Genomic DNA, 27,401 nt, shown 5'->3' on the forward strand with positions numbered 1-27,401 from the left:
TAGGCCTGAGGGCAGGGCTGTGAGACAGAAAGTAAGAGAGTCAGAGAGGAATTGAGAAAAGAGAAGGACGAAGAGATGGAGAAAGGGATAGAAAAAGAGGTGGAGGGAGAGATAAAGATAAAGCCAGAGAGAGGAGGACAGAAGCGCTTCTGACCCCAGTGGCACCTCCCCTCCCCTCTCTTTGTCTGTTTTCCTCTTCACCCCTTCTACGCAGACAGGGAGATGTGGGCTGACATAGGCATGTGTCTCCATCCCGATGTCACCTCTCCCATCAGCTGAGATGCCAGACCTCTCTGTCAGCCATTTGGTGTAAAGGACCGGTGTTCTGCTAAGCTTTGATGTTTTGTGACTTAAATGTAGCCCAAAAACACCTAAAGAAGGTGGCGGGACAGTCTCCAAAACTGGGATCCTGTTTCACGAAATCAGGACATCCGGTGACCTTACACATGCCCTCCACTTCAATTCCAAGTCCCAAAAGGCCCCAATCTGCTGCTGAAATAGAAAAAAAATCCCTAGTGTGTCTCTCTCCCCCTGCCTCCCCAGCACTTCAGGCTGTGGAGATACTGGAGGAAATGCTCACCAGATGCCACTAAGCAAATCACTGCATTAAAAAAAAAAAGGTATTTGCTAAGTGCTTACTATGTAGCAGGACTGTACTAAGCACCGGGGTAAATACAAGCTAATCAGGGTGGACACAGTCCATGTCCCACTTGGGACTCACAGTATTAATCCCCACTGTACACGAGGTAACTGAGGCACAGAGAAGTTATGTGACTTGCCCAAGATCACACAGTAGAAAAGTGGCGAAGCCGGCCTTAGAACGCAGATCTTTCTGACTCCCGGGCCTGGGCTCTATCCACCAGGCCATGCTGCTTCTCTGATTTCCCAACCCCACCTGATCATCAGTCCTCAAAGACCAGAAAGACTTTTAAAGGATCCCAAAGCAATTTGTAAGTCCAGAACAATGCTGCACTTGACTACGAAGGAAGCAGCATGGGGATTGAGACAGTGAGCCTCACGTGGGACAGGGACTGTGTCCAACCTGATTTGCTTGTATCCACCCCTGCACCTAGTACAGTGCCTGGCACATAGTAAGCGCTTAACAAATGCCATAATTATTATTATTATTACGAATCAACAGCACCACCCACAGGATCTGGATGTCGATGAGACATTACCGATTGTGCATCCCGTAATCCCTAGATTGGATTCCCGCAGCCGCGGCCACAATCACTCCTGGAAATCCGTAGCCGAAGATGCAGAGGTGCAGCACCTTGACGTTGCGGGAGCTGAAGTAGTTCACAACTTTCAAGTTCCGGACCGTGAGAAAAAGCATCACGGCCTCCACCAGCATCCAGGCGAAGCAAGCCAGGAAGAGGTAGTGCAGCAGGCCAGCGATGACAGCACATAAGGTCTGCGCGGGAGAGGGGAAAAGAAGACAATCTCAGCTGATATGTGTCCTCCCTCAAGGGAGCCAGAGCCCCTAAATCCCACGGCAGGTAACCCGGTCGCCATCTCGGGAGACTCACGAGAAGTCCCTGGGGATCTGGCCCAAACTGGGCTGATCCCTGGAGACTAGGCTGATTCCAAGTGCTCCTCACCCCCCACCACCCACCAGAGAAGCAGTGTGGCTTAGTGGAAAGAGCACGGGTTTGGGAGTCAGAGGCTGTGGGTTCTAATCCCAGCTCTGCCACTTGTCAGCTGTGTGACTTTGGGCAAGTCACTTCACTTCTCTGGGCCTCAGTTACCTCATCTGGAAAATGGGGATTAAGACTGTGAGCCCCACCTGGGGCAACCTGATAACTTTGTATCTCCCCCAGTGCTTAGAACAGTGCTTGGCACATAGTAAGCACTTAACAAATACCACCATCATCATCATCAACCCCGAATCCATGAAGTGGCCTGGCTTGGGCCAGATCCCCCCAGGGGGACACCTCTCTCTATGCCTTTCCAATCTACTTCAAAGATTTGTGTTAGGAATGGTGCCTGGGGTAGTTCCATCAAGGCAGGGTCACCCGCCAACCCTTGCACCAACCTCAGAGCAGCTATCCCAGCTGGACTAATGCCCCATCAGATGTGGGCAAGAAGGGTTCCCGAATAGGGTCTTGGATAAGGTCTTCCCACAGGGTGCAGAAGGGCTCAGAATGATCAAAAAGCCTGATCTGGGGCGGAAGGGAGGGGAGCAGGCCTGTTGGCTGAAACCCCTTTACTGGTTTCAGATCCAAATGGTGGCCAAGAAATAAGCCTGGCCCATCTGCCTCTGTGTTGCTGTGCTGTGAGGCTCATGCTGGGGCGGGGGGAGTCAGGAGGGAGTTTGGGGCTCTTGACCTTGTTGTCAGTCTTGTCCACTCCGGTGAGAAATAGAAGCTCAGCCAGGAAGAGACACACGCAGAGGTGCAGATGGATGGAGGTGTTGGGGTTCTGGATGGAGCGGCACTGGAGAAAAGTGATGATGGCCAAGCAGAGGCACAGCAGAGAGAGGATCAGTCCCGCGTGGCTGATCACAAATAAGGCCAAGTCCATCTGGAAGGAAAGAAGGACACACACCCAGAACTTCACTGGCCGGCAGCTTCCAGGTCACGCCACAGAATCCCGTCATTCAAAGGAAGAACGGGTCCTCAGGAGGATTCCAGTCCATCCCCCCATCTTCACGCTGAGCCACCCCTAAACCATCCCAGGCCTTCGATAATCTATTCTGTTGGTCCAAAGATGTCACTCTCTCCGGAGTCAAAACAGCTGATCCCTTGTTCAGCAAACAGAAGCCTGAACACTAAGGGTGGGTAGAGCCAGAGAGATGTCGAGATAAATTCAGCTCCTCTTCTCCAGTTCCTCTTGGCTTATAATAATAATTACGGTATTTGTTAAGTGCTTATTATGTGTTAGGCACTGTACTAAGTGCTGGGTTGGATACAAGCAAATCAGGTTGGACACAGTCCCTGTTCCATGTGGGGCTCACAGTCTCGAGCCCCATTTTTACAGATGAGGTAACAGGCACAGAGAAGTGAAGTGACTTGCCCAAGGTCACACGGCAGATGAATGGCAGAGTCAGGATTAAAACCCACGACCTTCTAACTCCCAGGCCTGTGCTCTATCCATCAGGAATGGGAGGGAGAGAGAGAGAGAGAGAGAGAGTGACTGACTGAGTGAACTCTGCCTGGGTTCCTGTGACAGCCCCTTAGCAACTGCAACTTTCCTTGACCCCTGGAAATCATTTCACACACTATTGCAGCACAGGAAAGGCTGCAGAGCCTAGGGGATGGAGCACTGAAAAGTCAACAGTCGAATCCCAGTTCTGATGAACTCAAATCTTGGGACACTGAAGTGGCATTTGCTAAAAAGCACCCCTGGGCTTGAGAGAAAGAATACCGCTTAGCCGTGAAGAGTTGCCTAACCCACCCATGGGAGTAGCTCACGTTTTAGGGGGCCAGGATCATCTGATCATGCCTTCACCCATCAAAACACCTGCTCTGGGTCACCTCTCCAGACCAGAGGTTGGACTCAGAACAGGGGGTTCAGCTGTTTTCCCTACTTACTTCAATCCTGCAATAGTGCCAGGACACCTGTAAACGGGCTCAAGAGCAGCAGTCGGGTCAGTATTTGCGGCCTTTTGAAGACGCACGGAAGAGTGTGATGCTATACATTTTTGGTGGGTGCCCGTTTTCCCCAACTATCGAGGACTAGGGATTGTTTGTCTTCTCCCAGGTTCCAGTCCACTGTTCTGCTCACGGTTAGCGCTCAGTAGAGACTATGGATTAGTGACTGATCGACAAGCAGCCCGAGACCACCTTGTCGCACCCAGGTGCTTGTTTCCTCAGTCACCCAGCAGGGTCACCTCTATGTGACAAAAGATTGGCATCACAAGGCCCTGCTCACCCTGGATTGCTCGGTCCATCGGCTGTGTACGTGAATTCACCCACTTGTCGCTCCCTCAGGAAATCCACTGCCTTCGTTCCCCCTTCCTGACCCTCCCGGCAAGAGCTGGAAAAGACCACGACTCACTCCAGGAACACGGAACAGTTAACTCTTGGATACCCGATTCAGCTCCCCACGGACAGCGCTCTTCTTCGCCAGCCTGAGCTAACGGGGCAAAGGGAAGAGCCCCATTTACCGTTATATCCCCGGAAGCCATGATGATGGCCAGGTTGGCCAAGTGTCTGCAGCTACACACTGAATGTGTCACATTGGAGTCCTCCAGCTTACATCCTGCAGATGTCCACCGTCCAACCTGGCCGTCCGAAACCCAGGAGACACAGATTAACTGGTCTGAGTAAATGTTTGGCTGGAGAAGGAAAGGGATAGAATAAAAGAGTTTGATTTAGTCTGGGAACAGGTTTTATTTCAGGCAAATTTTTCAGGTCTTTCATGAAGGTAGACAGTGAGGACTTCCTTTCACAAGTACTCCCAAGTCACTCTGTACCCCAAAGCATGACGATGAAGCTTCACTTCAAGGTTGGAGATATTGTTAACGCCTAGCATTCTTTACCTACAGTGCTCTGCACATAGTAAGTGCTCAATAAATATGATTGATTGATTGATTTACCTAGGCTACCAGCTTGAAATGGAATGATTTGATATCGATGTCAAACTTGGGGATTTGAATGTGGAGCTATGTCAAGAGTTTGGTCCATAGGAAGCAGAAATATTGCCTCATTCTTAGAAAAATTGAAAGCAGCAGTGCTGAGGCAATCATTCAATGGTATTGAGTCCTTACTCTGTGCAGAGCACTATTCTAGGCACTGTATTAAGCTCTGGGGTGGATACGAGCAAATTAGGTTGGATGCAGTCCCTGTTCTACGTGGGGCTCACAGTCTCAATCTCCATTTTACAGATGAGGTAACTGAGGCACAGAGAGGTGAAGTGACTTGTCTAAGGTCACACAGCAGATAAGTGGCAGAGCCAAGATTAGAACCCATGTCCTTCTGACTCCCAAGCCCGTGCTCTATCCACTAGACCACGCTGCTTCTCGCTACTAATCAGTCGATCAATCAATCGGTCTCTTCACTGAGTGCTTACTCTGTGTAAGGGCACAGTACTATGGTTAGAGTATGTGGACATGATCCCTGCCCTCAAGGGGCTCGTAATCTAGCAGGGGAGACAGGCACTAAAAGAAATTACGGTAGAAGGAAGCAATAGAGTGTAGAGAAATGTATGTGAGCGCAATTGTTGGGTGTGAATACCCAAGTGGTGAGGTAACGTGGAAGTGTTGAAGTGGTTTTTGTCAGGGATAGAGGATGGGGAGATGAGAGATTAATCAGGGAAGGCCCCCTGAAGGAGATGTGATTTCCAAAGGGCTTTGAACATGGGGAGGGCAGTGGTTTGACGAACTTGAAGGAGGAGGGAGTTCCTGGAAGGAGGAAGTACGTGAGGAAGAGGTCGAAGGTGAGAGAGACAAGAACGAAGCACAGTGGGTAGGTTGGCCATCTTGTTGCAGAGATTCTAGTGCTCAGAGAGGCCTGGTGCCTAACAGGGTTGCACAGGACTGACACCATCCTTACCACGATATTCTCCAAAATGTAGATGACCGGTTTGGAGAAGTTGATGCTTTTCTGGGTGGTGATGGTGGCCCCCACTACTCGGGAATTCATCTTTACCTGCCTCTTGGTGTCGGCAGAGCTGCTGTCATGTAGCTCGTGGAAGAAGCTCTCATCCAGAATGGACTCCAGGCCCACGAAGGAGACAAAAGTCACTCCACTGGGGCCTGGCAATCATTCCCAAAGCAGGCAGGACAGGTCATTTCCTTCAACCGCCTAGTTTAAGACTCATCCCCCTTCTCCTCTACTTCCTCATCCACTCACTGTCCAGATTTGGCTTCCTGGAGCCTTTTGGCATAGGCCAAAGCGTGTCAGAGTGGGCAGGAAATGGCCCAGGGCTCAGCCAGTTCAGCCACGGCGGTGGCAGCAGGGGTAGCCCCAGTGGGGGCTGCAGGAGAGGAAGATCGGGGGGCCTCTTCTCCACTCTTCCATCTTCCTGTGGTGTGTGTTCTGACGGCCAGTTCGCCTTCCACCAGCCCAACCAAGAGTGGGAACGTAATGGGGTCCTGCCAGCGGCCTGTCGAGTGGCGGGCCGAACTGCCGAATTCACGACTGGGCCCACCTCACTCGTGCATCTAGAAATTAAACTGCTTTGGAGGTTTCCCAGTTCTGTAGCTCAATAATAATGATAACAATAACCGTGGTATTTGTTAAGCGCTTGCTACGTGCCAGGCACTGTGCTAAGCGCCGGGGTAGATGCAACGTAATTGGGTGGGACATGGTTCCTGTCCCACATAGGGCTCAGAGTCTTCATCCCCATTTTACAGATGAGGGAACTGAGGCACAGAGAAGTGAAGTGACTTGCCCAAGGTCACAGAGCGGACAAGTGGCGGAGCCGGGATTAGAACCCAGGTCCTTCTGACTCCCAAGGCCCGTGCTCTAGCCACTAGACCACGCTGCTTCTCAGTCCAGGTGTCTATTCTTTCTGACCCATTTCCCCAGACCCTCGCCCGGAATTACCGGTGGCAATGATTTACCTTGGGACGTTTTCCCAGAGACCGCCTCACAGTCGATCTGCAGCATATCACCTTTGGCTTTCAGTCTGAACATTTCCTTTTCCATGCTGCAGTCTCTTTCGGTGACTTTGCTTTCTATGTCTGAAAAGAGGAGAACGGAAGAGCCGGTTGAATGTTTCGGTGCCGACCCACTCCCAGGATCTACGTTCAACCCATTGGAAGCCAGATAAAAAGAGGAAGAGACCTTAAGCTTTTTGGTAGAGAGAGAGAGAGAGAGAGAGCGAAGCAGCGTGGCTCAGTGGAAAGAGCACGGGCTTGGGAGTCCGTGGTCATGAGTTCTAATCCTGTCTCTGCCACTTGTCAGCCGTGTGACTTTGGGCAAGTCACTTAACTTCTCTGGGCCTCAGTTACCTCATCTGTAAAACGGGGATTAAGGCTGTGAGCCCCACGTGGGACAACCTGATCACCTTGTATCCCCCCTCAGTGTTTAGAACAGTGCTTCGCACATAGTAAGCACTTAACGAATGCCATCATCATTATTATTATTAAGCAGAGCAAGGTGGGAAGAGGCTCAAGGCTGAATCTAAAAGTCTTCCTTCCTCTCCCCCTCGTCCCCCTCTCCATCCCCCCCATCTTACCTCCTTCCCTTCCCCACAGCACCTGTATATATGTATATATGTTTGTACATATTTATTACTCTATTTATTTATTTATTTTACTTGTACATATCTATTCTATTTATTTTATTTTGTTAGTATGTTTGGTTTTGTTCTGTGTCTCCCCCTTTTAGACTGTGAGCCCAATGTTGGGTAGGGACTGTCTCTATATGTTGCCAATTTGTACTTCCCAAGCGCTTAGTACAGTGCTCTGCACATAGTAAGCGCTCAATAAATACGATTGATGATGATGATGATGAATCTGGAGAGAAGGCTCTCGGGCCAAAGAGGTGGGGCAGGTAGTGACGGAGCTGGGGACAGCAGGGCGGTAAACAGCGTCAGGCTGTGAATCTGGGTGGTTTGCCCAGGCTGGAAAGGGAGGAGGACCCGGAAGGAGGAAAATGTCATGGGCAAAGCTATATTTGGGTGCAGTCAAGCCCTGAAATCAATCAGTCAATCGATGATGATGATGATGACGATGATGGTATTTGTTAAGCACTTACAATGTGCAAGGACTGTTCTGAAAGCTGGGGTAGATACAAGCTAATCAGGTTGGACACAGCCCCTGTCCCACATGGGGCTCACAATCTTAATCCCCATTTTACAGATGAGCTAACTAAAGCAAAGAGAAGTAAAGTGACTTGCCCAAGGTCACACAGCAGACAAGTGACGGAGCAGGATTAGAACCCAGGTCTTTCTGACTCCAAAGCCCACGCTCTATCCTATAGGCCATGCTGTTTCTCAATCAGTGGTCTTTACTGGGTGCTTACTCCATGCAGAGCACTGTACTAAGCGCTTGGGAGAGAACAAGCGCTTACCATCCCCCCCGCCTTACCTCCTTCCCCTCCCCACAGCACCTGTATATAGAACAGTGCTTTGCACGTAATAAGCACTTAACAAATGCCATTATTATTATTATTATATATGTTTGTACATATTTATTACTCTATTTTATTTGTACATATTTATTCTATTTATTTTATTTTGTTAATATGTTTTGTTTTATTGTCTGTCTCCCCCTTCTAGACTGTGAGCCCACTGTTGGGTAGGGACCGTCTCTATAAGTTGCCAACTTGTACTCCCCAAGTGCTTAGTACAGTGCTCTGCACACAGGAAGTGCTCAATAAATACGATTGAACAAATGAATGAACAATACAATAGAGTTGGTAGACACGTTCCCTGCCCACAAGGCGCTCACAGTCTAGAGGGGAGACAGACACCGATACAAACAAAGAAATTACGGATACGCACGTAAGTGCTGTGGGGCTGAAGTTGGTGTGAATAAAGGGTACAGATCCATGTGCACAGGGGATGCAGAAGGGAGAGGGAGTAGGGAAAACGAGGATGTAGTCAAGGAAGGCCTCTTGGAGGAGTTGTGATTGTAGCAAGGTTTTGCAGGTGGGGAGAGCGGTGGTCTGTCAGATAGGAAAGTCAAGCAGGGAGCATTCAGAGTAACCCAAGCGGCTGTAGCACCCAGCTCGGTGAGAACAATGGAGTCTCCCGTCGAGGACGACGGGCAAGCCTGGGACCTGATTTATTTTACTTGTACATTTCTATCCTATTTATTTTATTTTGTCGGTATGTTTGGTTCTGTTCTCTGTCTCCCCCTTTTAGACTGTGAGCCTCTGTTGGGTAGGGACTGTCTCTATGTGTTGCCAATTTGTACTTCCCAAGAGCTTAGTACAGTGCTCTGCACATAGTAAGCGCTCAATAAATACGATTGATTGATTGATTGATTGATTGATAGGACTAGAGCGCCAGAGTGGCTTGCGCGGTGCCACCCACACTCTCTCAGCCCGGCCAGTCATGCTCCCGCTTCAGGCACCGAGCGCAACGAGGGACCAGACGGGCAGCGGGGTGGCGTTGGGCGAAGAGCGAGTGCGGGTTTTTCGGAAGCAGGACCCACCTAGGTATTCGCTTCTCACAATCTGGCTGGTGTTTACTGAGGGGGTGTTGAAAGTGGCCAGTGCGGCACTCTCTACACTCTTCAGAAAGGCAGTGGCTGTGGCGGAGGCTTCCTCTTTACTCAGGTTGGACCAAATAGCAGTCTTTTTGAGGATGGAGCCAAAATTCCTTGCAGTTTTCTGCCGGACAAGGGACAGGCATGATTTTTCTTCACATTTTTAGCTTGCGAGTTCCAGAAGTGACAGGAACCGTGTTTAATTCCCACCTGTGTATTCTCTTCCAGCACTTAGTACAGTGCTCCGCACCACAGTAAGCACTTAATAATCAGTCTTATTTATTGAGCATTTTCTGTGTGCAGAGCACTGTACTAAGCACTTGGGAGAGTACAATATAACAATATAACAGACATATTCTCTGCCCACAATGAACTTACAGTCTAGAGGGGGAAACAGACATTAATATAAATAAATACATTTCAGATATGCACCTAAGTGCTACTATTACTACTACCACTACTACTACAACGAAGGGCCACCTTTCACCTTGCCTCACCATTCTTGACCCAATCTCATTGTATGAGGCAATTAGGGAGAAATGCGCTGAGACAGGAAGCCAGGGTCCCCACCAGGATAAACTCAAAATCTCCTGGGTTGAACCACCCACATCTGAAACAAAGGAATCAATCGTGGCCCTAGATATCTCTGACTTTAGCTCGGGAGTTTCCACTATACCAAAATATGGATGATCACAAACCCAGAAGTGGTTACCTCCAATGAAACGGTGGCGTTCACTTTCTTTCCACAGGTGTCTTCAAGAGCACTGGATGTGGCATTCATCAAGGCACAGAAAGAAGCCTGCCACACCACAAAGGAATCAGTAAACACATTTCATTTGGAATTAAGCACATAAACACTGAACCCTGAATCCAAACCCAATGACGTGTTGGTTTTTTAGTGGAATTTGTTAAATGTTCCGGGCAGTGTACCAAGCTCTGGGGTAGATAGAAGTTAATCGGGTTGGATTCAGTCCATGTCCCACGTGGCGTTCACGATCTTAATCCTCATTTTACAGATGAGGTAACTGAGGCATAGAGAAGTTAGGTGACTTGTCCAAAGTCACCCAGCAGACGTTCATTCATTGATTCATTCAATTGTATTTATTGAGTGCTTACTGTGTGCAGAGCACTGTACTAAGTGCTTGGGAAGTACAAGTCGGCAACATATAGAAACGGTCCCTACCCAAAAACGGGCTCACAGTCTAGAAGGGGGAGACAGACAACAAAACAAAACAAGTAGACAGGTGTCAAAACCGTCAGAATAAATAGAATTATAGCTATCTGTACATCATTAATAAAATAGAGTAGTAAATGTGTACCAGTAAAATATACAGAGTAATAAATATGTACAAATATATACGAGTGCTGTGGGGAGAGGAAGGAGGCGGGGGGGCGATGGGGAGGGGAGGAGGAGAGGAAAAAGGGGGCTCAGTCTGGGAAGGCCTCCTGAAGGAGGTGAGCTCTCAGTAGGGCTTTGAAGGGAGGAAGAGAGCTAGTTTGGCAGATGTGTGGAGGGAGGGCATTCCAGGCCAAGGGAAGGATGTGGGCCAGGGTGGAGCCTGTGGTGGACATGTGGTGGAGTCAGGTTTAGAGCCCAAGTCCTCCCACTCCCAGGCCTGGGGTCTTTCTATTTGAGGAATGAGATGCTGTTGGAGTATCATAAAGCACCTGACACATGGGAGTGCTTACAGAATAATGCTTCTGCCATGAGCATGATTGGACATCTGCGCATCAGGCAGAAACTCCTCACCCTCGGCTTCAAGGCTGTCCATCACCTCGCCCCCTCCTACCTCACCTCCCTTCTGTCCTTCTCCAGCCCAGCCCGCACCCTCCGCTCCTCTGCCGCTAATCTCCTCACCGGGCCTCGTTCTCGCCTGTCCCACCATCGACCCCCGGCCCACGTCATCCCCCGGGCCTGGAATGCCCTCCCTCTGCCCATCCTCCAAGCTAGCTCTCTTCCTCCCTTCAAGGCCCTACTGAGAGCTCACCTCCTCCAGGAGGCCTTCCCAGACTGAGCCCCTTCCTTCCTCTCCCCCTCGTCCCCCTCTCCATCCCCCCATCTTACCTCCTTCCTTTCCCCACAGCACCTGTATATGTGTATATATGTTTGTACATATTTATTACTCTATTTATTTATTTTACTTGTACATATCTATTCTATTTATTTTATTTTGTTAGTATGTTTGGTTTTGTTCTCTGTCTCCCCCTTCTAGACTGTGAGCCCACTGTCGGGTAGGGACTGTCTCTATATGTTGCCAACTTGTACTTCCCAAGCGCTTAGTACAGTGCTCTGCACACAGTAAGTGCACAATAAATATGAATGATTGATTGATTAATTGACATATGAAAGGCTATCTTTGACCTAGGGAAAAACAATCACCATTTGGTCCAGATTTGAAAATTAGTACTATTTTCCGCCATGAAAAAAAATGACCCAAGTGTTCTGAGGGACCCAGATGTGGGGAAAGGGCCTGAAATCTGAAAACTTAAAATGGCAGTCTCTTCCAAAATGTGAATTCTAACCAAATTTTGCAGCAGGGACCATCAGTTCCGCCCTCAGGGCTCACACGACTTCCCCCTCACTGAAGATCTCTGAGAAAAGGGAAGGGTCGCCCGCCAACTTCCTGGGGCAGTGTAGAGGCTGGTTCAATTTGGGACTGGGCCACGGTCCTGCCTTGTGATTCTATCGCCAATCAGGGCCCCTGCGAGGCCAGAACCCAAGAAATGATTACCTACATGTTCAGAGAAGTTTCCATGTTGCTCTCCTAGTGACAGGTTTTGGCACCGGGCATATTTCTGCCCAAAGTCGATCTGGCACTTGAAAGGAGCCCCTAGGAAATATCAAATAGGCAGGGTGTGAATACCCCAGAAGTAATGGTAGTTATAACATGTTTTGCGCTCCATTTGATGCCGTGCACTGTACCCAGTGCTTGGGAAACATAGAGTGATGAAGTGATTTCTCTCCAGCCCACAGTGAGCTAGACCGTGAGCCGAACAGGGACTGTGTCCAACCTGATTTGCTTGTATTCTCACCCAGAGCTCAGTACAGTACCCGGCACATAGTAGGTGCTTAACAAATTATTATCATTACATTCTAACGGGAGAGGCAAACATAAGATTATCTGCAGCTAGGGAGGTCAAATTATTTTGTTAAATATTTTTATGGTATATTAAGCGCTTACCAAACACTGTTCTAAGCATTAGGGTAGATACAAGTGAATTAGGATGGACACAGTCCCTGAGCCACATGGGGTTCACAGTCTAAGTAGGAGGGAGAACAGGAGAACTGAGGCACAGAGAAGTTAAGTGATTTGTCCAAGGTCACACAGCAAGCATTTGGCAGAGCCGGGATTAGTACAGTGCTAAGCGTTTAGTACAGTGCTCTGCACATAGTAAGCGCTCAATAAATACGATTGATGATGATTAGAACTCAGGGCTTCTCACTCCCAGGCCCATTCTCTTTCCATGCCACTTCATTTAATAACTATATATTATTCAGGGACTGTGTCCAACTTGATTTGCTTGTATTCCCACCCAGAGCTCAGTACAGTGCCTGGCACATAGTAGGTGCTTAACAAATTATTATTACACTCTAACAGGAGAGGCAAATATAATATTATCTGCAACTAGAGAGGTCAAAATAATTCTTTTGTTAAATATTTTTGTGGTATTTTATACATTATATACACACACACACATAAATAATCTATAGATCATTATGGGCTCTTCTCCTTCCCATCAATCAGTGGTATTGATGTATGCCTTACCTCCTTCCCTTCCCCACAGCACCTGTATATATGTTTGTACATATTTATTACTCTATTTATTTATTTTACTTGTACATATCTATTCTATTTATTTTATTTTGCTAATATGTTTGGTTTTGTTCTCTGTCTCCCCCTTCTAGACTGTGAGCCCACTGTTCTTGGCCACAGAGGAAAAACTTTGCTCTTGGTCAGTCAAGAAAAGGGGCAAATAGTCAAGGAAAAGGGGCAAATTCAGGCCCCACTCAATCTCCCGCCATCTTCAGAGAAAAAGACTTTGACTTTAGAACTTTGCAAACAACCCCGCTTTTTAATGGTATTTCTCGAGCCCTTACTGTGTGCCGGGCATTGTACGAAGTGCTGGGATAGATACAAGATAATAAGGTTGGACACAAGCCATGTCTCACATAGTTATGGTACTTGTTAAGCGCTTACTATGTGCCAGGCACTGTACTACGTACTGGGGTGGAGCAAATGAGGTTGAACAAATGGGAAGGAGGCCTTCCCAGACTGAGCCCCTTCCTTCCTCTCCCCCTCGTCCCCCTCTCCATCCCCCATCTTACCTCCTTCCCTTCCCCACAGCACCTGTATATATGTTTGTACATATTTATTACTCTATTTATTTATTTATTTATTTTACTTGTACCTATCTATTCTATTTATTTTATTTTGTTAGTATGTTTGGTTTTGTTCTCTGACTCCCCCTTCTAGACTGTGAGCCCACTGTTAGGTAGGGACTGTCTCTATATGTTGCCAACTTGTACTTCCCAAGCGCTTAGTACAGTGCTCTGCACACAGTAAGTGCTCAATAAATACGATTGACTGATTGATTGAACACAGTCCCTATCCCACATGGGGCTGACAGTCTCAATCCCCATTTGACAGATGAGGTTATCGAAGCACAGAGAAGTGAAGCACGGAGAAGCAGCGTGGCTCAGTGGAAAGAGCCCGGGCTTTAGAGTCAGAGATCATGGGTTCAAATCCCGGCTCTGCCACTTGTCAGTTGTGTGACTTTGGGCAAGTCACTTCACTTCTCCGGGCCTCAGTTCCCTCATCTGTAAAATGGGGTTGAAGGCTGTGAGCCCCCCGTGGGACAACCTCATCACCTTGTAACCTCCCCAGTGCTTAGAACAGTGCTTTGCACATAGTAAGCGCTTAATAAATGCTATCATTATTATTATTGTTATGAAGTAACTTGCCCAAGGTCACAAACAGAAGACAAGTGGCGGAGTGGGGATTAGAACCCAGATCCCCTGACTTCCAAGCCCATGCTCTTCCCACTAGGCCACACTGCTTCCGCTGGGGAAAGGTGAATGCTTTTCTTCCAAATCCAGGTGTAACTCTAGACTGTAGCTCCCCCAGCGCTTAGAACAGTGCTTGGCACATAGTAAGCGCTTAACAAATACCATTATTATTATTATTGAGGACAGAGACCATGTCTACCAACTCTGTTGTTTTGTACTCACTCAAGCGCTTAGTACAGGGCTCTGCACGTGGTAAACGTTCACTAGACATCGATCGACTGACATAGACGCTTAACAACCTCCCAGTGACGCTTACTTGTGCAGTTCAAGTGGCTAGGGTCACCGTGTCTCCCAGGGCCATCTTTAGAGGGTAGAAATCCAGCTGCGCAACTACATGTGAACCTCCCTATGGTGTTATTGCAGATGGCATTTGGCCCACACAGGGCAGGATCCAAGGAACATTCATCGATATCTAGAGGGAAGAATTCAACAAGTTATCCATGAGAGTGGGAAAAGATTACATTAGGGGGCAGCTTGGCCCAGGGAAAAGCACACAGGACTGGGAGTCAGGAGGGCTGCTGTGTGACCTTGAACAAGTCACTTCACTTCTCCGTGCTTCAGTTACCCTCATCTGTAAAATGGGGATTAAGACCGTGAAGCCCCATGTGGGACAGGGACTGAGTCCAACCTGATTACTTTGTATCTACCCCAGCACGTAGAACAGTGCTTGGCACATTGTAAGTGCTTAACAAATACCATAATTATCATTATTAATTATTATTATCTTGGTTCGAAGCCCAGCTCTGTCACTGGTTTGCTTGGTGCCTCTAGGCAAGTCACTTAATCTCTCTGGCCCTCAATCTCATCATCTGTAAAATGGAGATTAAGATCCCTGCTCTCCCTCCTTTTTAGATTGCGATTTAGATTGTGGGACAGAGTCGGTGTCCCATCTCATAGTCTGTTATCTACCTCAGAGTTTAAAAAAGAGTAAGCATTTAATACTATAACTATTTCCATTATTAACAATAATAATAATAATGATGGCATTTGTTAAGCGCTTACTATGTGCAAAGCACTGTTCTAAGCGCTGGGGAGGATACAAGGTGATCAGGGTGTCCCACGTGAGGCTCACAGTAATCCCCATTTTACAGATGAGGTAACTGAGGCACAGAGAAGTTGTGACTTGCCCAAAGTCACACAGCTGACAATTGGCGGAGCTGGGATTTGAACCCATGACCTCTGACTCCCAAGCCCATGCTCTTTCCATTGAGCCATGCTGCTTCTCAAATAATAATGGCATTTGTTAAGCGCTTACTATGTGCAAAGCACTGTTCTAAGCGCTGGGGGAGATACAAGGTGATCAGGTTGTCCCACGTGGGGTCACAGTCTTAATCCCCATTTTACAGGCGAGGTAACTGAGACTCAGAGAAGTTAAGTGACTTGCCCAAGGTCACACAGCAGACATGTGGTGGAGCTGGGATTAGAACCCATGACCTCTGACTCCTAAAGCCCAGGCTCTTTCCACTGAGCCATGCTGCTTCTTATTTTCCTCCTCTAGCCATACTACCTTATGGATTTTTGTTTTAATTTTGTGTACTTGTCCAAGACTTTATGTTGTCTTACTGTTTTGTTTCATCTCTCTTTATGTGTCTGTCACCAGTCCCCTCTCCTGCCTAATATTTTCTGATTTTTTTAAATGGTATTTGTTGTGTGCCAGACAGTGTACTAAGCCCTGGTGTAGATAACAAGATAATTAGAAGGGACACATTCCATGCCCCACATAATAATAATAATGATAATAACGCCATTTATTATGTGCAAATCACTGTTCTAAACTGCTGGGGAGGTTACAGGTGACCATCAAGTTGTCCATGTGGGGCTCACAGTCTTAATCCCCATTTTACAGATGAGGGAACTGAGGCACAGAGAAGTTAAGTGACTTGCTCAAAGTCACACAGCTGACAACTGGCAGAGCCGTGATTCTAACCCATGACCTCTGACTCCAAAGCCCGGGCTCTTTCCACTGAACCACGCTGCTTCTCTGAGCCCACATGGGGCTCATAGTCTTAATCCCAGTTTTCTAGATGAGGTAACTAAGGCACAGAGAAGTTCAGTGACTTGTCCAAAGTCACGAAGCAGACTGGTGGTAGAGCTAGGATTAGAATCCAGGTCCTCAGACTCTCAGGCCCGTGCTCTATCCAATAGGCCACACTGCTTTTTTGAACCTCTTGAGGCCTAGGGGCTACATCAAATTTCCACTTGTGTATTCATTTAGTATAATGCTCTGAACAGGGTAAGCACTTAATAAATACTATTACTACTATTACTATTATTATTTTTACTGGAGGCCTTTAGAAAACCATTACATCAAATATAAGTCTTGGTCCCCTTGTTTGGAACCAGCTCTCCACTCACCTTTACATTCTACTCCTTGACCCACAAACTGCTGTTTTCCACTGCTCGATGCAAATCCCCCTTTGCAAGTGCAAAAATATTTTCCATGAGTGTTGCTGCAAGTTGCATATGCAGGACAAGCTGTGGTGTCCAGACACTCATCAAAATCTGGAGGACAAAAGAGGAGACAGAGAAGCCAGTCTAGTTAGGTGGCTTTATAGGCTAGACCTTAACCTTGTTATTATCCTTTCCTCTGCTCTCATTCAACCCACATATTCAATCCGTCACCAAATCCTGGCAGTCTCACCTTCATAACATCGCTAAAATCAACACTTTGCTCTTCATCCAAACTACTACCTCGTGAAGACAGTCACTCATCCTATCCCACCTAGATTACTGCATCAGCCTCCTTGCTGACCTCCCAACCTCCTGCCTCTCACCATTCCAGTCCATTCTTTACTCCGCTGCCCACATCATCTTTCTACAGAAACGTTCAGGACATGTCACCCCCCTCCTCAAGAATCTCCAGTGGTTGCCTATCCACCTCCCTATCAAGCAAAAACTCCTCACCATTGGCTTTAAAACAGGCCATCACCTTGCCCCCTCCTTCCTCACCTCACTTCTCTCCTACAACCCAGCCCACACACTTCACTCCTCTGTTGCTAACCTTTTCACTGTGCCTCAATCTCTATCTCACCGCCAATCCCTGGCCCACGTCCTGTCTCTGGCCTGGAATGCCCTCCCTCCTCAAATCCACCAGACAATTACTTTCCTCCCCTTCAAAACCCTACCAAAGACACATCTCCTAGAGGACTTCCCAAACTAAGCCCCACTTTTCCTCATCTGCCACTCCCTTTTGTTTCACCCTGACTTGCTCCCTTTACTCTTCCCACCTATCCCTGCCCCACAGCACTTATGTATATATCTGTAATTTTGTTTATTTATATTAATGTTTATTTGTATTGATGACTGTCTCCCCCTGCCACCCCCCGGACTGTGAGCTCACTGTGAGCAGGGATTGTCACTCTTTATTGCTGTGTTGTACTTTCCCAAGTGCTTAGTACAGTGCTCAGCACACAGTAAGCGCTCAATAAATATGAATGAATGAACAAATGGACCTTGGCTAGCTCACAATCCCACAAGTTCACAGATGAGGTTAGCCAGAAAAATTACAAGTTTACAAATAAGAATGAATGTCCACAGAACCTTCGCACTGTGAATTCCTGAAGACAAAGCCATCCTTGCAGGTGCAGGAATAACTCCCCACTGTGTTGTGGCAGTTGGAATTCTGAAGACAGGCAGAACTTTGGAGGCACTCATCAATATCTGGAAAACAAGGGCAGGAGTTCCCCTTAAATTCTGAAAAGTCCTCACTCGGATTCTGGGCCCAAGCTGAAGAGACCAGAGGTATTGTGATTAATATATTATTATTATATTTTTTTGTGTCAAGCACTGTTCTCAGCACTGGGGTAGATGCAAGTTACCTGCAAAGCAGTAGTAAAACTATAAAACAGTTTGATCATATTTATTAGTATAAAAGGGGACTGTTATAAGCCTAGTGCTAGCCATTGGTCAATTTTGATTACAACAATGAGAATACTGATGTTGATCAAAGTGAACTACTCTCCAGAACTATGAACTTGTTTCACACAGGGCAAATATCAATATATTAATTCTGCCTAGATCCTGCTGGCCCTGTAGGTCGTGTGTGCTAACCACTTGGGTAAAAATGGTTGGTAAAACTCCGAGACAGGCCGCACACTGCAGTCACTTAGTTCTCCTAATGACCCCGCCCCCATGACTTGGGCATTTCAGGAGACACCAGATGGTCCAGGGGAAAGTTGGGGTTTGTACTTGAGACATCCAGAAAATAGCACTGGTTCCCCACTTTGATTTGTCAGTGGAGATCTGGACTTGAGTTTCTCCTTCACACTGAGAGCTCCTGGAGACCAAAGCAGGAGAAAATGCAAGGTTGCGGAGGAGAGAGGTCAGGATTTTAGGGAGGTAGATATGAGAATCATCCATGCGGAGGTGGTAGGGGTGTATCCAAACTCATAATCTTGTATCTATCCCCGGGTTCAGCACATAATGAGCATTAATATTATCATTGTGACCATTGATTATTATTCCTGCAGGCCTTTTGAAAGCTGTTCCACCAAACATAAGTCTCAGTCCCCTTGTTTGGAACTAGCTCTCCACTCACCTTCACATTCCACTCCTTGACCCACAAACCGCTGTTCTCCACTGCTAGATGCAAATCCCTTATTGCAAGTGCAAAAATACTTTCCATGAGTGTTATTGCAAGCTGCATTTGCAGGACAAGATGTGGTATCCAAACACTCATCAATATCTGGAGGACAGAAGAGGAGACAGAGAAGCCAATCTAGTTAGGTGGCTTTACAGGCTAGGCTTCGGCTAGTTCACAGTCCCATAAGTTCATAAAGGAGATTAGCCATAAAAATTGTAAGTTTATAAATAATAATGAATGTTTACAGAACCTTCACACTGTGAATTCCTGAAAGCAAAGCCGTTCTTGCAGGTGCAAGAGTAATTCCCCAAAGTGTTGTGACAGTCAGAATTCTGAGGACAGGCCAAACTATGGAGACACTCATCAATATCTGGAAAGCAAGAGGAAAAGTTCCTGTTAAATGCGGCTTGACTTGGTGTCTAGGCCTGGGCTGAAGAGGTCAGTGGTGTTGTGATAATATGTTGCTATTATTATTATTATCATATTTCTTAGGCTCATTCTGTGTGTCAAGCACTAAGTTCTGGGATACAAGTACAGTGGTAACTAAAGTAAGAAAACATTTTAATCACATTCATTAATACAAAAGAGGACTGTTCCAACCTTAATGGTAGCCATTGATCAATTTTGATCATATATCAACAAGAATACTGGCATTAGTCTGAGTGAACTACTCTCAAGAACGGTGGGGTTTCTTTCAGTCAGGGCACTTATCAATTCTGACTTGGTCCTGCTGGCCCTGTAGGTCATGTGTGGCTAGCCACTTAGGTAAAAAGTTGTCAAAAATGTGAGGCAGGCCACAAACTGTAGTTAGATCTCCTGATAGCCCCCTACCACCCTCCCCTCCGACATGGGCATTTCAGGGGACACCAGATGGTAAAAGGGAAAGTTGAGGGTGGTGCTTTAGACCAGAACTCGCTCTCCACTCACCTTCACATTTCACTCCTTGACCCACAAACTGCTGCTCTCCACTGCTTGATGCAAATCCTTTATTGCAAGTGCAAAAATATTTTCCATAAGTGTTGCTGCAAGCTGCATTTGTGGGACAAGATGTGATGTCCAGACACTCATCAATATCTGGAGGACAGAAGAGGAGACAGAGAAGCCAGTCTAGTTAGGTGGCTTTATAGGCTAGACTTTGGCTAGTTCACAGTCCCATAAGTTCATAAATGAGATAAGCCATAAAAATTGCAAGTTTGCAAATAATAATGAATGTCTACAGAACCTTCACACTGCGAATTCCTGAAAGCAAAGCCGTTCCTGCAGGTGCAGGAGTAACTTCCCAAAGTGTTGTGACAGTCAGAATTCTGAGGACAGGCCGAACTACGGAGACACTCATCAATATCTGGAAAGCAAGAGGAAAAGTTCCTGTTAAATGCCAAAAGGGCTTGACTCGGATTCTAGGCCTGAGCTGAAGCGGTCAGTGGTGTTGTGATAATTCATAATTATTGTTATTATTACTATTATCATTATTATCATCATCATCATATTTGTTAAGTGCTTACTATGTATCAAACACTGTTTAAATCCTGGGATACATGCACAGTGGTAACTAAAGTAAGGGAACATTTTTGAAAAGCAGTGTGGCTTAGTGGAAAGAGCCCGGGCTTGGAAGTCAGAGGTCATGGGTTCTAATCCCTGCTCCACCACTTGTCAGCTGTGTGACTTTGGGCAAGTTGCTTAACTTCTCTGGGCCTCAGTTACCTCATCTGTAAAATGGGGATTAAGACTGTGAGTCCCACATGGGACAACCTGATTACCTTGTATCTACTCTTGCCTTAAGTACAGTGCTTGGCACATAGTAAGAGCTTAACGAATACAATTATTATTATTGTTGTTATTTTAATCACATTCATTTATACAAAGAGGACTGTTCCAAGCCTAGTGGTAGTCATTGATCAGTTTTGATAATGCCAACAAAGATACTGGCATTAATACAATGGAGCTACTCTCAAGAACTGTGGGTTTCTTTCAGTCAGGGCACATACCAATTCTGATTTCACATTGCTGGGCCCATAGACCCTGTGTGCTAGCCACTTGGGTAAAAATGGTTGGTAAAAATCTGAGTCAGGCCATATACTGCAGTCATTTAGGTTTCCTGATGTCCCTCTACCCCCTGACTTAGGCATTTCAGGGGACACCAGATGGTCCAGGGGAAAGTTGGAGTTTTTGCTTGAGACACCCAGAAAATAGGTCTCCCACTTTGTCAGTGGAGATCTGGGCTTCACTTTCTCCTTCACACTAGGAGTTCCCGGAGGCCAAAGCAAGAGGAAATGCAAGGTTGCAGAGGTGAGAGGTCAAGGCTTCATAATTGAGAATCATCACTGCAGAGGTGGTAGCGGTGGATCCGATCTTATAATCTTGTATCTTCCCCACGGTTCAGCACATAATAAGCATTAATATTATCACTGTGACCAGTGATTATTATTCCTGCAGGCCTTTTGAAAGCTGTTCCATCAAACATAAGTCTCAGTCCCCTTGTTTGGAACCAGCTCTCCACTCACCTTTACATTCCACTCCTTGACCCACAAACTGCTGTTCTCCACTGCTCGATGCAAATCCCTTATTGCAAGTGCAAAAATATTTTCCATTAGTGTTGCTGCAAGTTGCATTTGCGGGACAAGATGTGGTGTCCAGACACTCATCAACATCTGGAGGTCAGAAAAAGAGATGGAAAGGCCAGTCTAGTTAGGTGGCTTTATAGGCTAGACCTTGGCTATTTCACAATCCCGCAAGTTCACAAATGAGGTTAACCATAAAAATGGCAAGATTACAAATAAGAATGAATTTTCACAGAACCTTCACACTGGCGGTTCTTGAAGACAAAGCCGGCCCAGCAGCGGCAGGTGTAACTTCCCATGACATTTTTACAGTTGGAATTCTGAGGACAGGCCGAACTATGGAGACACTCATCAATATCTGCAAAGCGAGTGGAGAAGTTCTTGTTAAATACCGGAAGGACTTGACTCGGATTCTAGGCCTGGGCTGAAGAGGTCAGTAGTGTTGTCAACATTATATTATTATTATTATTATCATATTTGTTAAGCACTTACTATGTGTCAAGCACTGTTCTAAGGGCTGGGATACCTGCACCACAGTAACTAAAATCTGAAAACATTTTAATTGCACTATTTAGTACAAAAGGCGACTGTTCCATGTCTAGTGGTAGCTGTTAGTCAATTTGATCACGTCAATAAGAATACTGCCATTAATCCAACTGAACTACTCTCAAGAACTGTGGGTTATTTTCAGTCAGGGCACGTGTCAATTGTGACTAGACCCTGCTAACTGCATAGGACATGTGTGGTAGCCTTTTGGGTAAAAGTAGTTGGTAAAAATCTGAAGTGGGTCGCACACTGCAGTCAGTTGGGTCTCCTGATGGACTCCCTCTGACCTAGGCATTTCAGGGGACACCAGATGGGGAAAGGTCAGGTTTGTGCTTGAGACATCCAGAAAAAATGGTTCTCCACTTTGCTTTGACAGTGGCGATCTGGGCTTGAGTTTCTCCTTCACACCAGGAGTTCCTGGAGGCCAAACCCGCTTTTTACTGGTGCACTTGTTACCAGCTGCCCACAGGATTGGAACAGTTGGAAGTCGTAGGACAGAATGAGCTTATGAGACTCCTGACAAAATCTATAAACAGGATGGTAAAAGTGTGTCATTAATTCCTAGTAAATTTGCTGTTACCTATTCACGGTAACTCTCCTAATCACCTAAAATTGTCCAGGTGATCATGTTTTCAAAGGTATTGGTGTAGATGGAATTAGCAGCAAAATCTGTAGGTAAAGCCCTGCATGAGCCCTCAGGAATGAGCCCCTCAACCTGGGGTGGTCCTCAAAAATGCAAACTCAGCTGGGCTTGGACAGCCGCCTGGCCTCCCCCTCAAAGCCCTCCATTTCAGGAGGGGCCCAGTCCTCATCTTTTACCTCCATCCCAAACCCCCAATCTCCGTTCATCAGGCCACCCCTTCCCAAGTCCTCCACCACATATCCCTGTCAAGAACCGTCGAGGACAAAATCCCCTTCATTCTTGACCTCTTCCTAACCCAATAACTGCTCCCCCGAGCCTGGGTTCACTATGTAAGCATGATGCTTTCAATCAATCAATCGTATTTATTGAGCGCTTACTGTGTGCAGAGCACTGTACTAAGCGCTTGGGAAGTATAAGTTGGCAACACATAGAGATGGTCCCTACCCAACAGTGGGCTCACAGTCTAGAAGAGGGAGACAGAGAACAAAACAAAACATATTAACAAAATAAAATAAATAGAATAGATATGTACAAGTAAAATAAATAAATAAATAGAGTAATAAATACGTACAAACATATATACATATATACAGGTGCTGTGGGGAAGGGAAGGAGGTAAGGGCTTTCTCCCCTGTTACTGCTTCCCTTTGTGGACCTAAACTTCTTCCACTCTGCTCATCACCACAGGGAAATCAAACAATCGATAAATCAGTATTATATATTAGAGAAGCAACATGGCTCAGTGGAAAGAGCACGGGCTTGGGAGTCAGAGGTCATGAGTTCAAATCCCAGCTCCACCGCTTGTCAGCTGTGTGACTTTGGGCAAGTCACTTAACTTCTCTGTGCCTCAGTTACCTAATCTGCAAAATGGAGATTAAGATTGTGAGCCCCACATGGGACAACCTGATCACCTTGTATCCTCCCCAGTGCTTAGAACAGTGCTTTGCACATAGTAAGCATTTAACAAATACCAAAATTACTATTATTATTATTAAGAGCTTAGTCCATGAAGAGTACAAGCAGTTAGTCCATGCAATGCACCGTACTAAGTTCTTGGAAGAGTGCAATAAAATATAGTTAGTAGATGGTCCACATGCTCCATGCCCATAAGGAGTTTATAGTCTAAAGGGAAAGACAGGCACTACAATTAGTTAGATGAAGGAGGAAAGAACAGAGTGTAAAAATAATAGGTATAGCCAAAGACAGTGGGGACGAATGTGAGTACCCAGGTGTTTAGATGATGCTGATGTGTTAAAATGGCAGTTGAGGGGGAAATAGGTTGTGGAGATGAGAGCTTCATCAGGGAAGGCCTCCTGCAGTAGATGTGATGTCAGAAGGGCCTGGAAGATGGGGTGGGCAGTGGTCTGCCTGATGTGAAGGGGGAAAGAGTTCCCAGCAGAAGGGAAGGCATGAGCAAGAAAGACAAGAATGAGGTACAGTGCATAGATTGATTTGAAAGGAACAAAGCATGAGAGATGTTTTGTAGGGGGAGAATTAGGCCTTCCCAGACTGAGCCCCCCTTTTCTTCTCCTCCTCCCAATCCTCCCCACCCTACCTCCTTCCTTCCCCTCCCCACAGCACTTATATATATATATATGTATATATATATATACATACAGATGTATTACTCTATTTATTTTACTTGTGCATATTTACTATTCTATTTATTTTGTTAATGATGTGCATACAGCTTTAATTCTATTTGTTCTGATGATTTTGACACCTGTCTACACGTTTCGTTTTGTTGTCTGTCTCCCCCTTCTAGACTCTGAGCCCGTTATTGGGTAGGGACTATCTCTATATGTTGCCGACTTGTACTTCCCAAGCGTTTAGTACAGTGCTCTGCACACAGTAAGCGCTCAATAAATACGATTGAATGAATGAATGAATTGAGTGGCTAAGCAGGAGGGAGAGAACTGATTGAACGCCGTAGAGTCACTGGTCAGGAGTTTCTGATTGATGCGATGAGGAACGCGCACTAATGGAGGTTTTTGAGGACTGGGGAAGTTTTTTAATGTTATTTGTTCCATGCTTAGGGTGTGCCAGGCACTGGGGTAGATACAAGCTAATCAGGTTGGACTCAGTCCATGTCCCCCTTGGGGCTCACAGTTTTAATCTTCATTTTACAGATGAGTAACTGAAGCCCAGAGAAGTTATGTGACTTGCCCAAAGTCACACAGCAGACAAGTGACAGAGCCAGGATTAGAAGCCAGGTCCTTCTGACTTTCAGGCCCAAGTTCTACCAACTAGATGGTTTAGGAAAGTCATCCAGACAGCGAAGTGAAATGTGAACTGGAGAAGAGAGAGACTGGAGGCGATGTGGCCCAGTGGAAAGAGCACAGACCTGGATGCCAGAGGACCTGGGTTCTAATCTCAGCTCTGCCAATTGCTTGCTGTGTGATCCTGGGCAAATCACTTAACTTCTCTGTATCTCAGTTTACTCTCTGTAGCTATTTAGACTGTGAGCCCCATATGGGACAGGGACCCAGTCCAACCTGATTAACTGGTATCTACCCCAGTCCTTAGATCAACATTTGACATAGAGTAAGTGCTTAAGAAATACCATAATAAAAATAAAAATTCAAAAAGGAGGCAGGAAGTTCTGAGAGGAGGCTAATGCAGAAGTCAAAGGGGGATATGACAAGTGCTTGGGCTAATGTGGTGGCAGTTTGGGTGGAGAGGAAAGGCAAATTCTATTAACGTCTCTCTCCTCTGCTGGACTGTATGTTCCTTGAGGGCAGGCACCATGCCTAGGTACTCTGTTTTACTCTTCTAAACACACAGTACAGTGCTCAGGGCACAGTAAGTGCTCAGTAAATACTATTATTTAATTGATTGATTCATTGATTGACAGGATTTGGTGTCAGGTTGAATCTGAGAGTTCATTCATTCAATCATATTTATTAAGTGCTTACTGTGTGCAGAGCACTGTACTAAGCACTTGGAAAGTGCAATTTGGTGAAAGACCGGAGTCAAGGAATGAAGGACAGGGGCTTGTGATATGGGGAGGATGTTGGTGTTGTCGAGTCTGATGGGAAAATTATTTGGAGGAGAGGATTTGGGAGGGATGATGCGGGGCCCAGTTTAGGACACGTCGAGTTTGATTGCCAGCAGGACATGCATGTAGAGATATCCTAGAGGCAGGAGAAGAGGCGAGGTTGCAGAGGAGAGAGGTCAATGTTTTAGTGAGGTAGACTTGAGAATCATCCATGTAGAGATAGTAGGGGTATATCTGATCTCATAATCTTGTATCCATCCCGGAGTTTAGCACACGATAAGCATTAATGCTATCAGGATTACCATTGATTATTGTTACTGCAGGGCTTTTGAAGGCTGCTCTTCAAACGTAAGTCTCAGTCCCCTTGTTTGCAACCAGCTCTCCACTCACCTTCACATTCTACTCCTTGACCCACAAACTGCTGTTCGCCAGTGCTCGAGGAAAATCCCTTTTTGCAGGCGCAAAAATATTTTCCAAGAGCGTTGTTGCAAGTTGCATATGCAGGACAAGCTCTGGTGTCCAGACACTTATCAACATCTGGAGGACAGAAGAGGAGACAGAGAAGTCAGTCTAATTAGATAGTTTTAAAGGCTAGATCTTGGCTAGGTCATAATCCCCCAAATTCACAAATGAGGTTAAGCCAGAACAATTGCAAGTGTACAAATAAGAATGAATTTCCACAGAACCATCACACTGAAAATTCCTAAAGGCAAAGCCATCCCTGCAGGTGCAGGAGTAACTCCCCATGCTGTAGTGACAGTGGGAATTTTGAGGACAGGTGGAATCATGGAGACACTGGGCATCATGTGTGAAATGCTTGGAAAACCACTGCATCATCTGTGCATTTGGAACTGTGACCTTTGGGCAATTGATATTTGCCCTGCCCCCAACCCCACAGCACTTGCTTACTTATATTTAAGTTGTATATTGTAAATTATTTATATTAATGTCTGCTTTTCCCCTCTAGACTGAGAGCTCGTGGTGGGCAGGTTTTGTGTCTGCTAATTCTGTTGTGCTCCCAACTCCCAAGTGCTTAGTCTTTTAGACTGTACAGGGAATGCATCTACCAACTCTGTTATATTGTTATATTGTACTCCCCCAAACTGTACAGAGTTCTGCACACAGTAAGTGCTCAATAAATATGATTGATTGATTGATGGTACCAGGCACTGCAGATAGTAATTGCTCAATACATACCATTGATTAACTGATTGATTGATGGATAACACAGAGAAAAGATGTGTTTCCTGCCCACCAAGAGCTTAGTGGGCTTTAAAAACCCATAAGATCAAGAACTTAACTTCCTGTGATCATTAGCTAGCTCCTCATTGTCTAGATCTTCATTATATGATTTGGTTTTGCACATTTCATGGTCATTCACTCAGCCCTGGAGCAGTAGGACATTCTTAACTTGTTTGGAAGTCTCCACACTGATTCTTTCTGTAGAAAACCAAATCAGACCACCTACTTCTCAGCTCTTCACCAGTTTGGGAGCCTTGTATAGGACAGGGAGTGTGTCTGACCTGATTGTCTTGTATCTACCCCAGGGCTTGGCACTCAGTGAGCACTTAACAGACATCGCAATGATTATTATTGCTATCGTTATTCTTCCAGTACACTCAGTTTGTGTCCTCCAGCATGGCCTAGTGGATAGAGTATGGGCCTGGGAGTTAGAAGGACCTGGGTTCTAATCCCAGCTCTGCCACTTGTCTGCTGTTTGACCTTGGATATGTCACTCCACTTCTCTGTGCCTCAGTTACCTCATCTGTAAAATGGGGATTAAGACTTTGAGCCCCATGTGGGACAGGGACTGTGTCCAACCCAATTTGCATGTGTCCACCCCAGCACTTATTACAGTGCCTGGCACATGGTAAGTGCTTAACAGTATTATTAGGAAAGACTT

General features: G+C 46.2%; 1 protein-coding gene across 1 annotated transcript in view; it reads right to left on the reverse strand.

The window, feature by feature from the left end:
• The window catches only part of ADGRE1 (adhesion G protein-coupled receptor E1), a 40,128-nt gene that overhangs the window by 4,113 nt on the left and 8,614 nt on the right, over positions 1-27,401 (reverse strand). Inside the window, exons 5-22 of the mRNA XM_038771778.1 lie at positions 25,889-26,035; positions 21,550-21,669; positions 21,255-21,401; positions 19,976-20,095; positions 19,681-19,827; positions 19,004-19,123; positions 18,709-18,855; positions 17,712-17,831; positions 16,527-16,673; positions 14,428-14,583; positions 11,840-11,934; positions 9,816-9,902; positions 9,050-9,227; positions 6,509-6,628; positions 5,496-5,698; positions 4,109-4,279; positions 2,329-2,523; positions 1,179-1,414 (exon numbers count right to left, since the gene is read on the reverse strand). Coding sequence (XP_038627706.1) covers positions 1,179-1,414; positions 2,329-2,523; positions 4,109-4,279; positions 5,496-5,698; positions 6,509-6,628; positions 9,050-9,227; positions 9,816-9,902; positions 11,840-11,934; positions 14,428-14,583; positions 16,527-16,673; positions 17,712-17,831; positions 18,709-18,855; positions 19,004-19,123; positions 19,681-19,827; positions 19,976-20,095; positions 21,255-21,401; positions 21,550-21,669; positions 25,889-26,035 — 2,656 coding nt within the window. The remainder of the gene's footprint in view (positions 1-1,178; positions 1,415-2,328; positions 2,524-4,108; positions 4,280-5,495; positions 5,699-6,508; positions 6,629-9,049; positions 9,228-9,815; positions 9,903-11,839; positions 11,935-14,427; positions 14,584-16,526; positions 16,674-17,711; positions 17,832-18,708; positions 18,856-19,003; positions 19,124-19,680; positions 19,828-19,975; positions 20,096-21,254; positions 21,402-21,549; positions 21,670-25,888; positions 26,036-27,401) is intronic.

The sequence above is a fragment of the Tachyglossus aculeatus genome, chromosome X1 (genome assembly GCF_015852505.1).
Source record: "Tachyglossus aculeatus isolate mTacAcu1 chromosome X1, mTacAcu1.pri, whole genome shotgun sequence".
Lineage (NCBI taxonomy): Eukaryota > Metazoa > Chordata > Mammalia > Monotremata > Tachyglossidae > Tachyglossus > Tachyglossus aculeatus.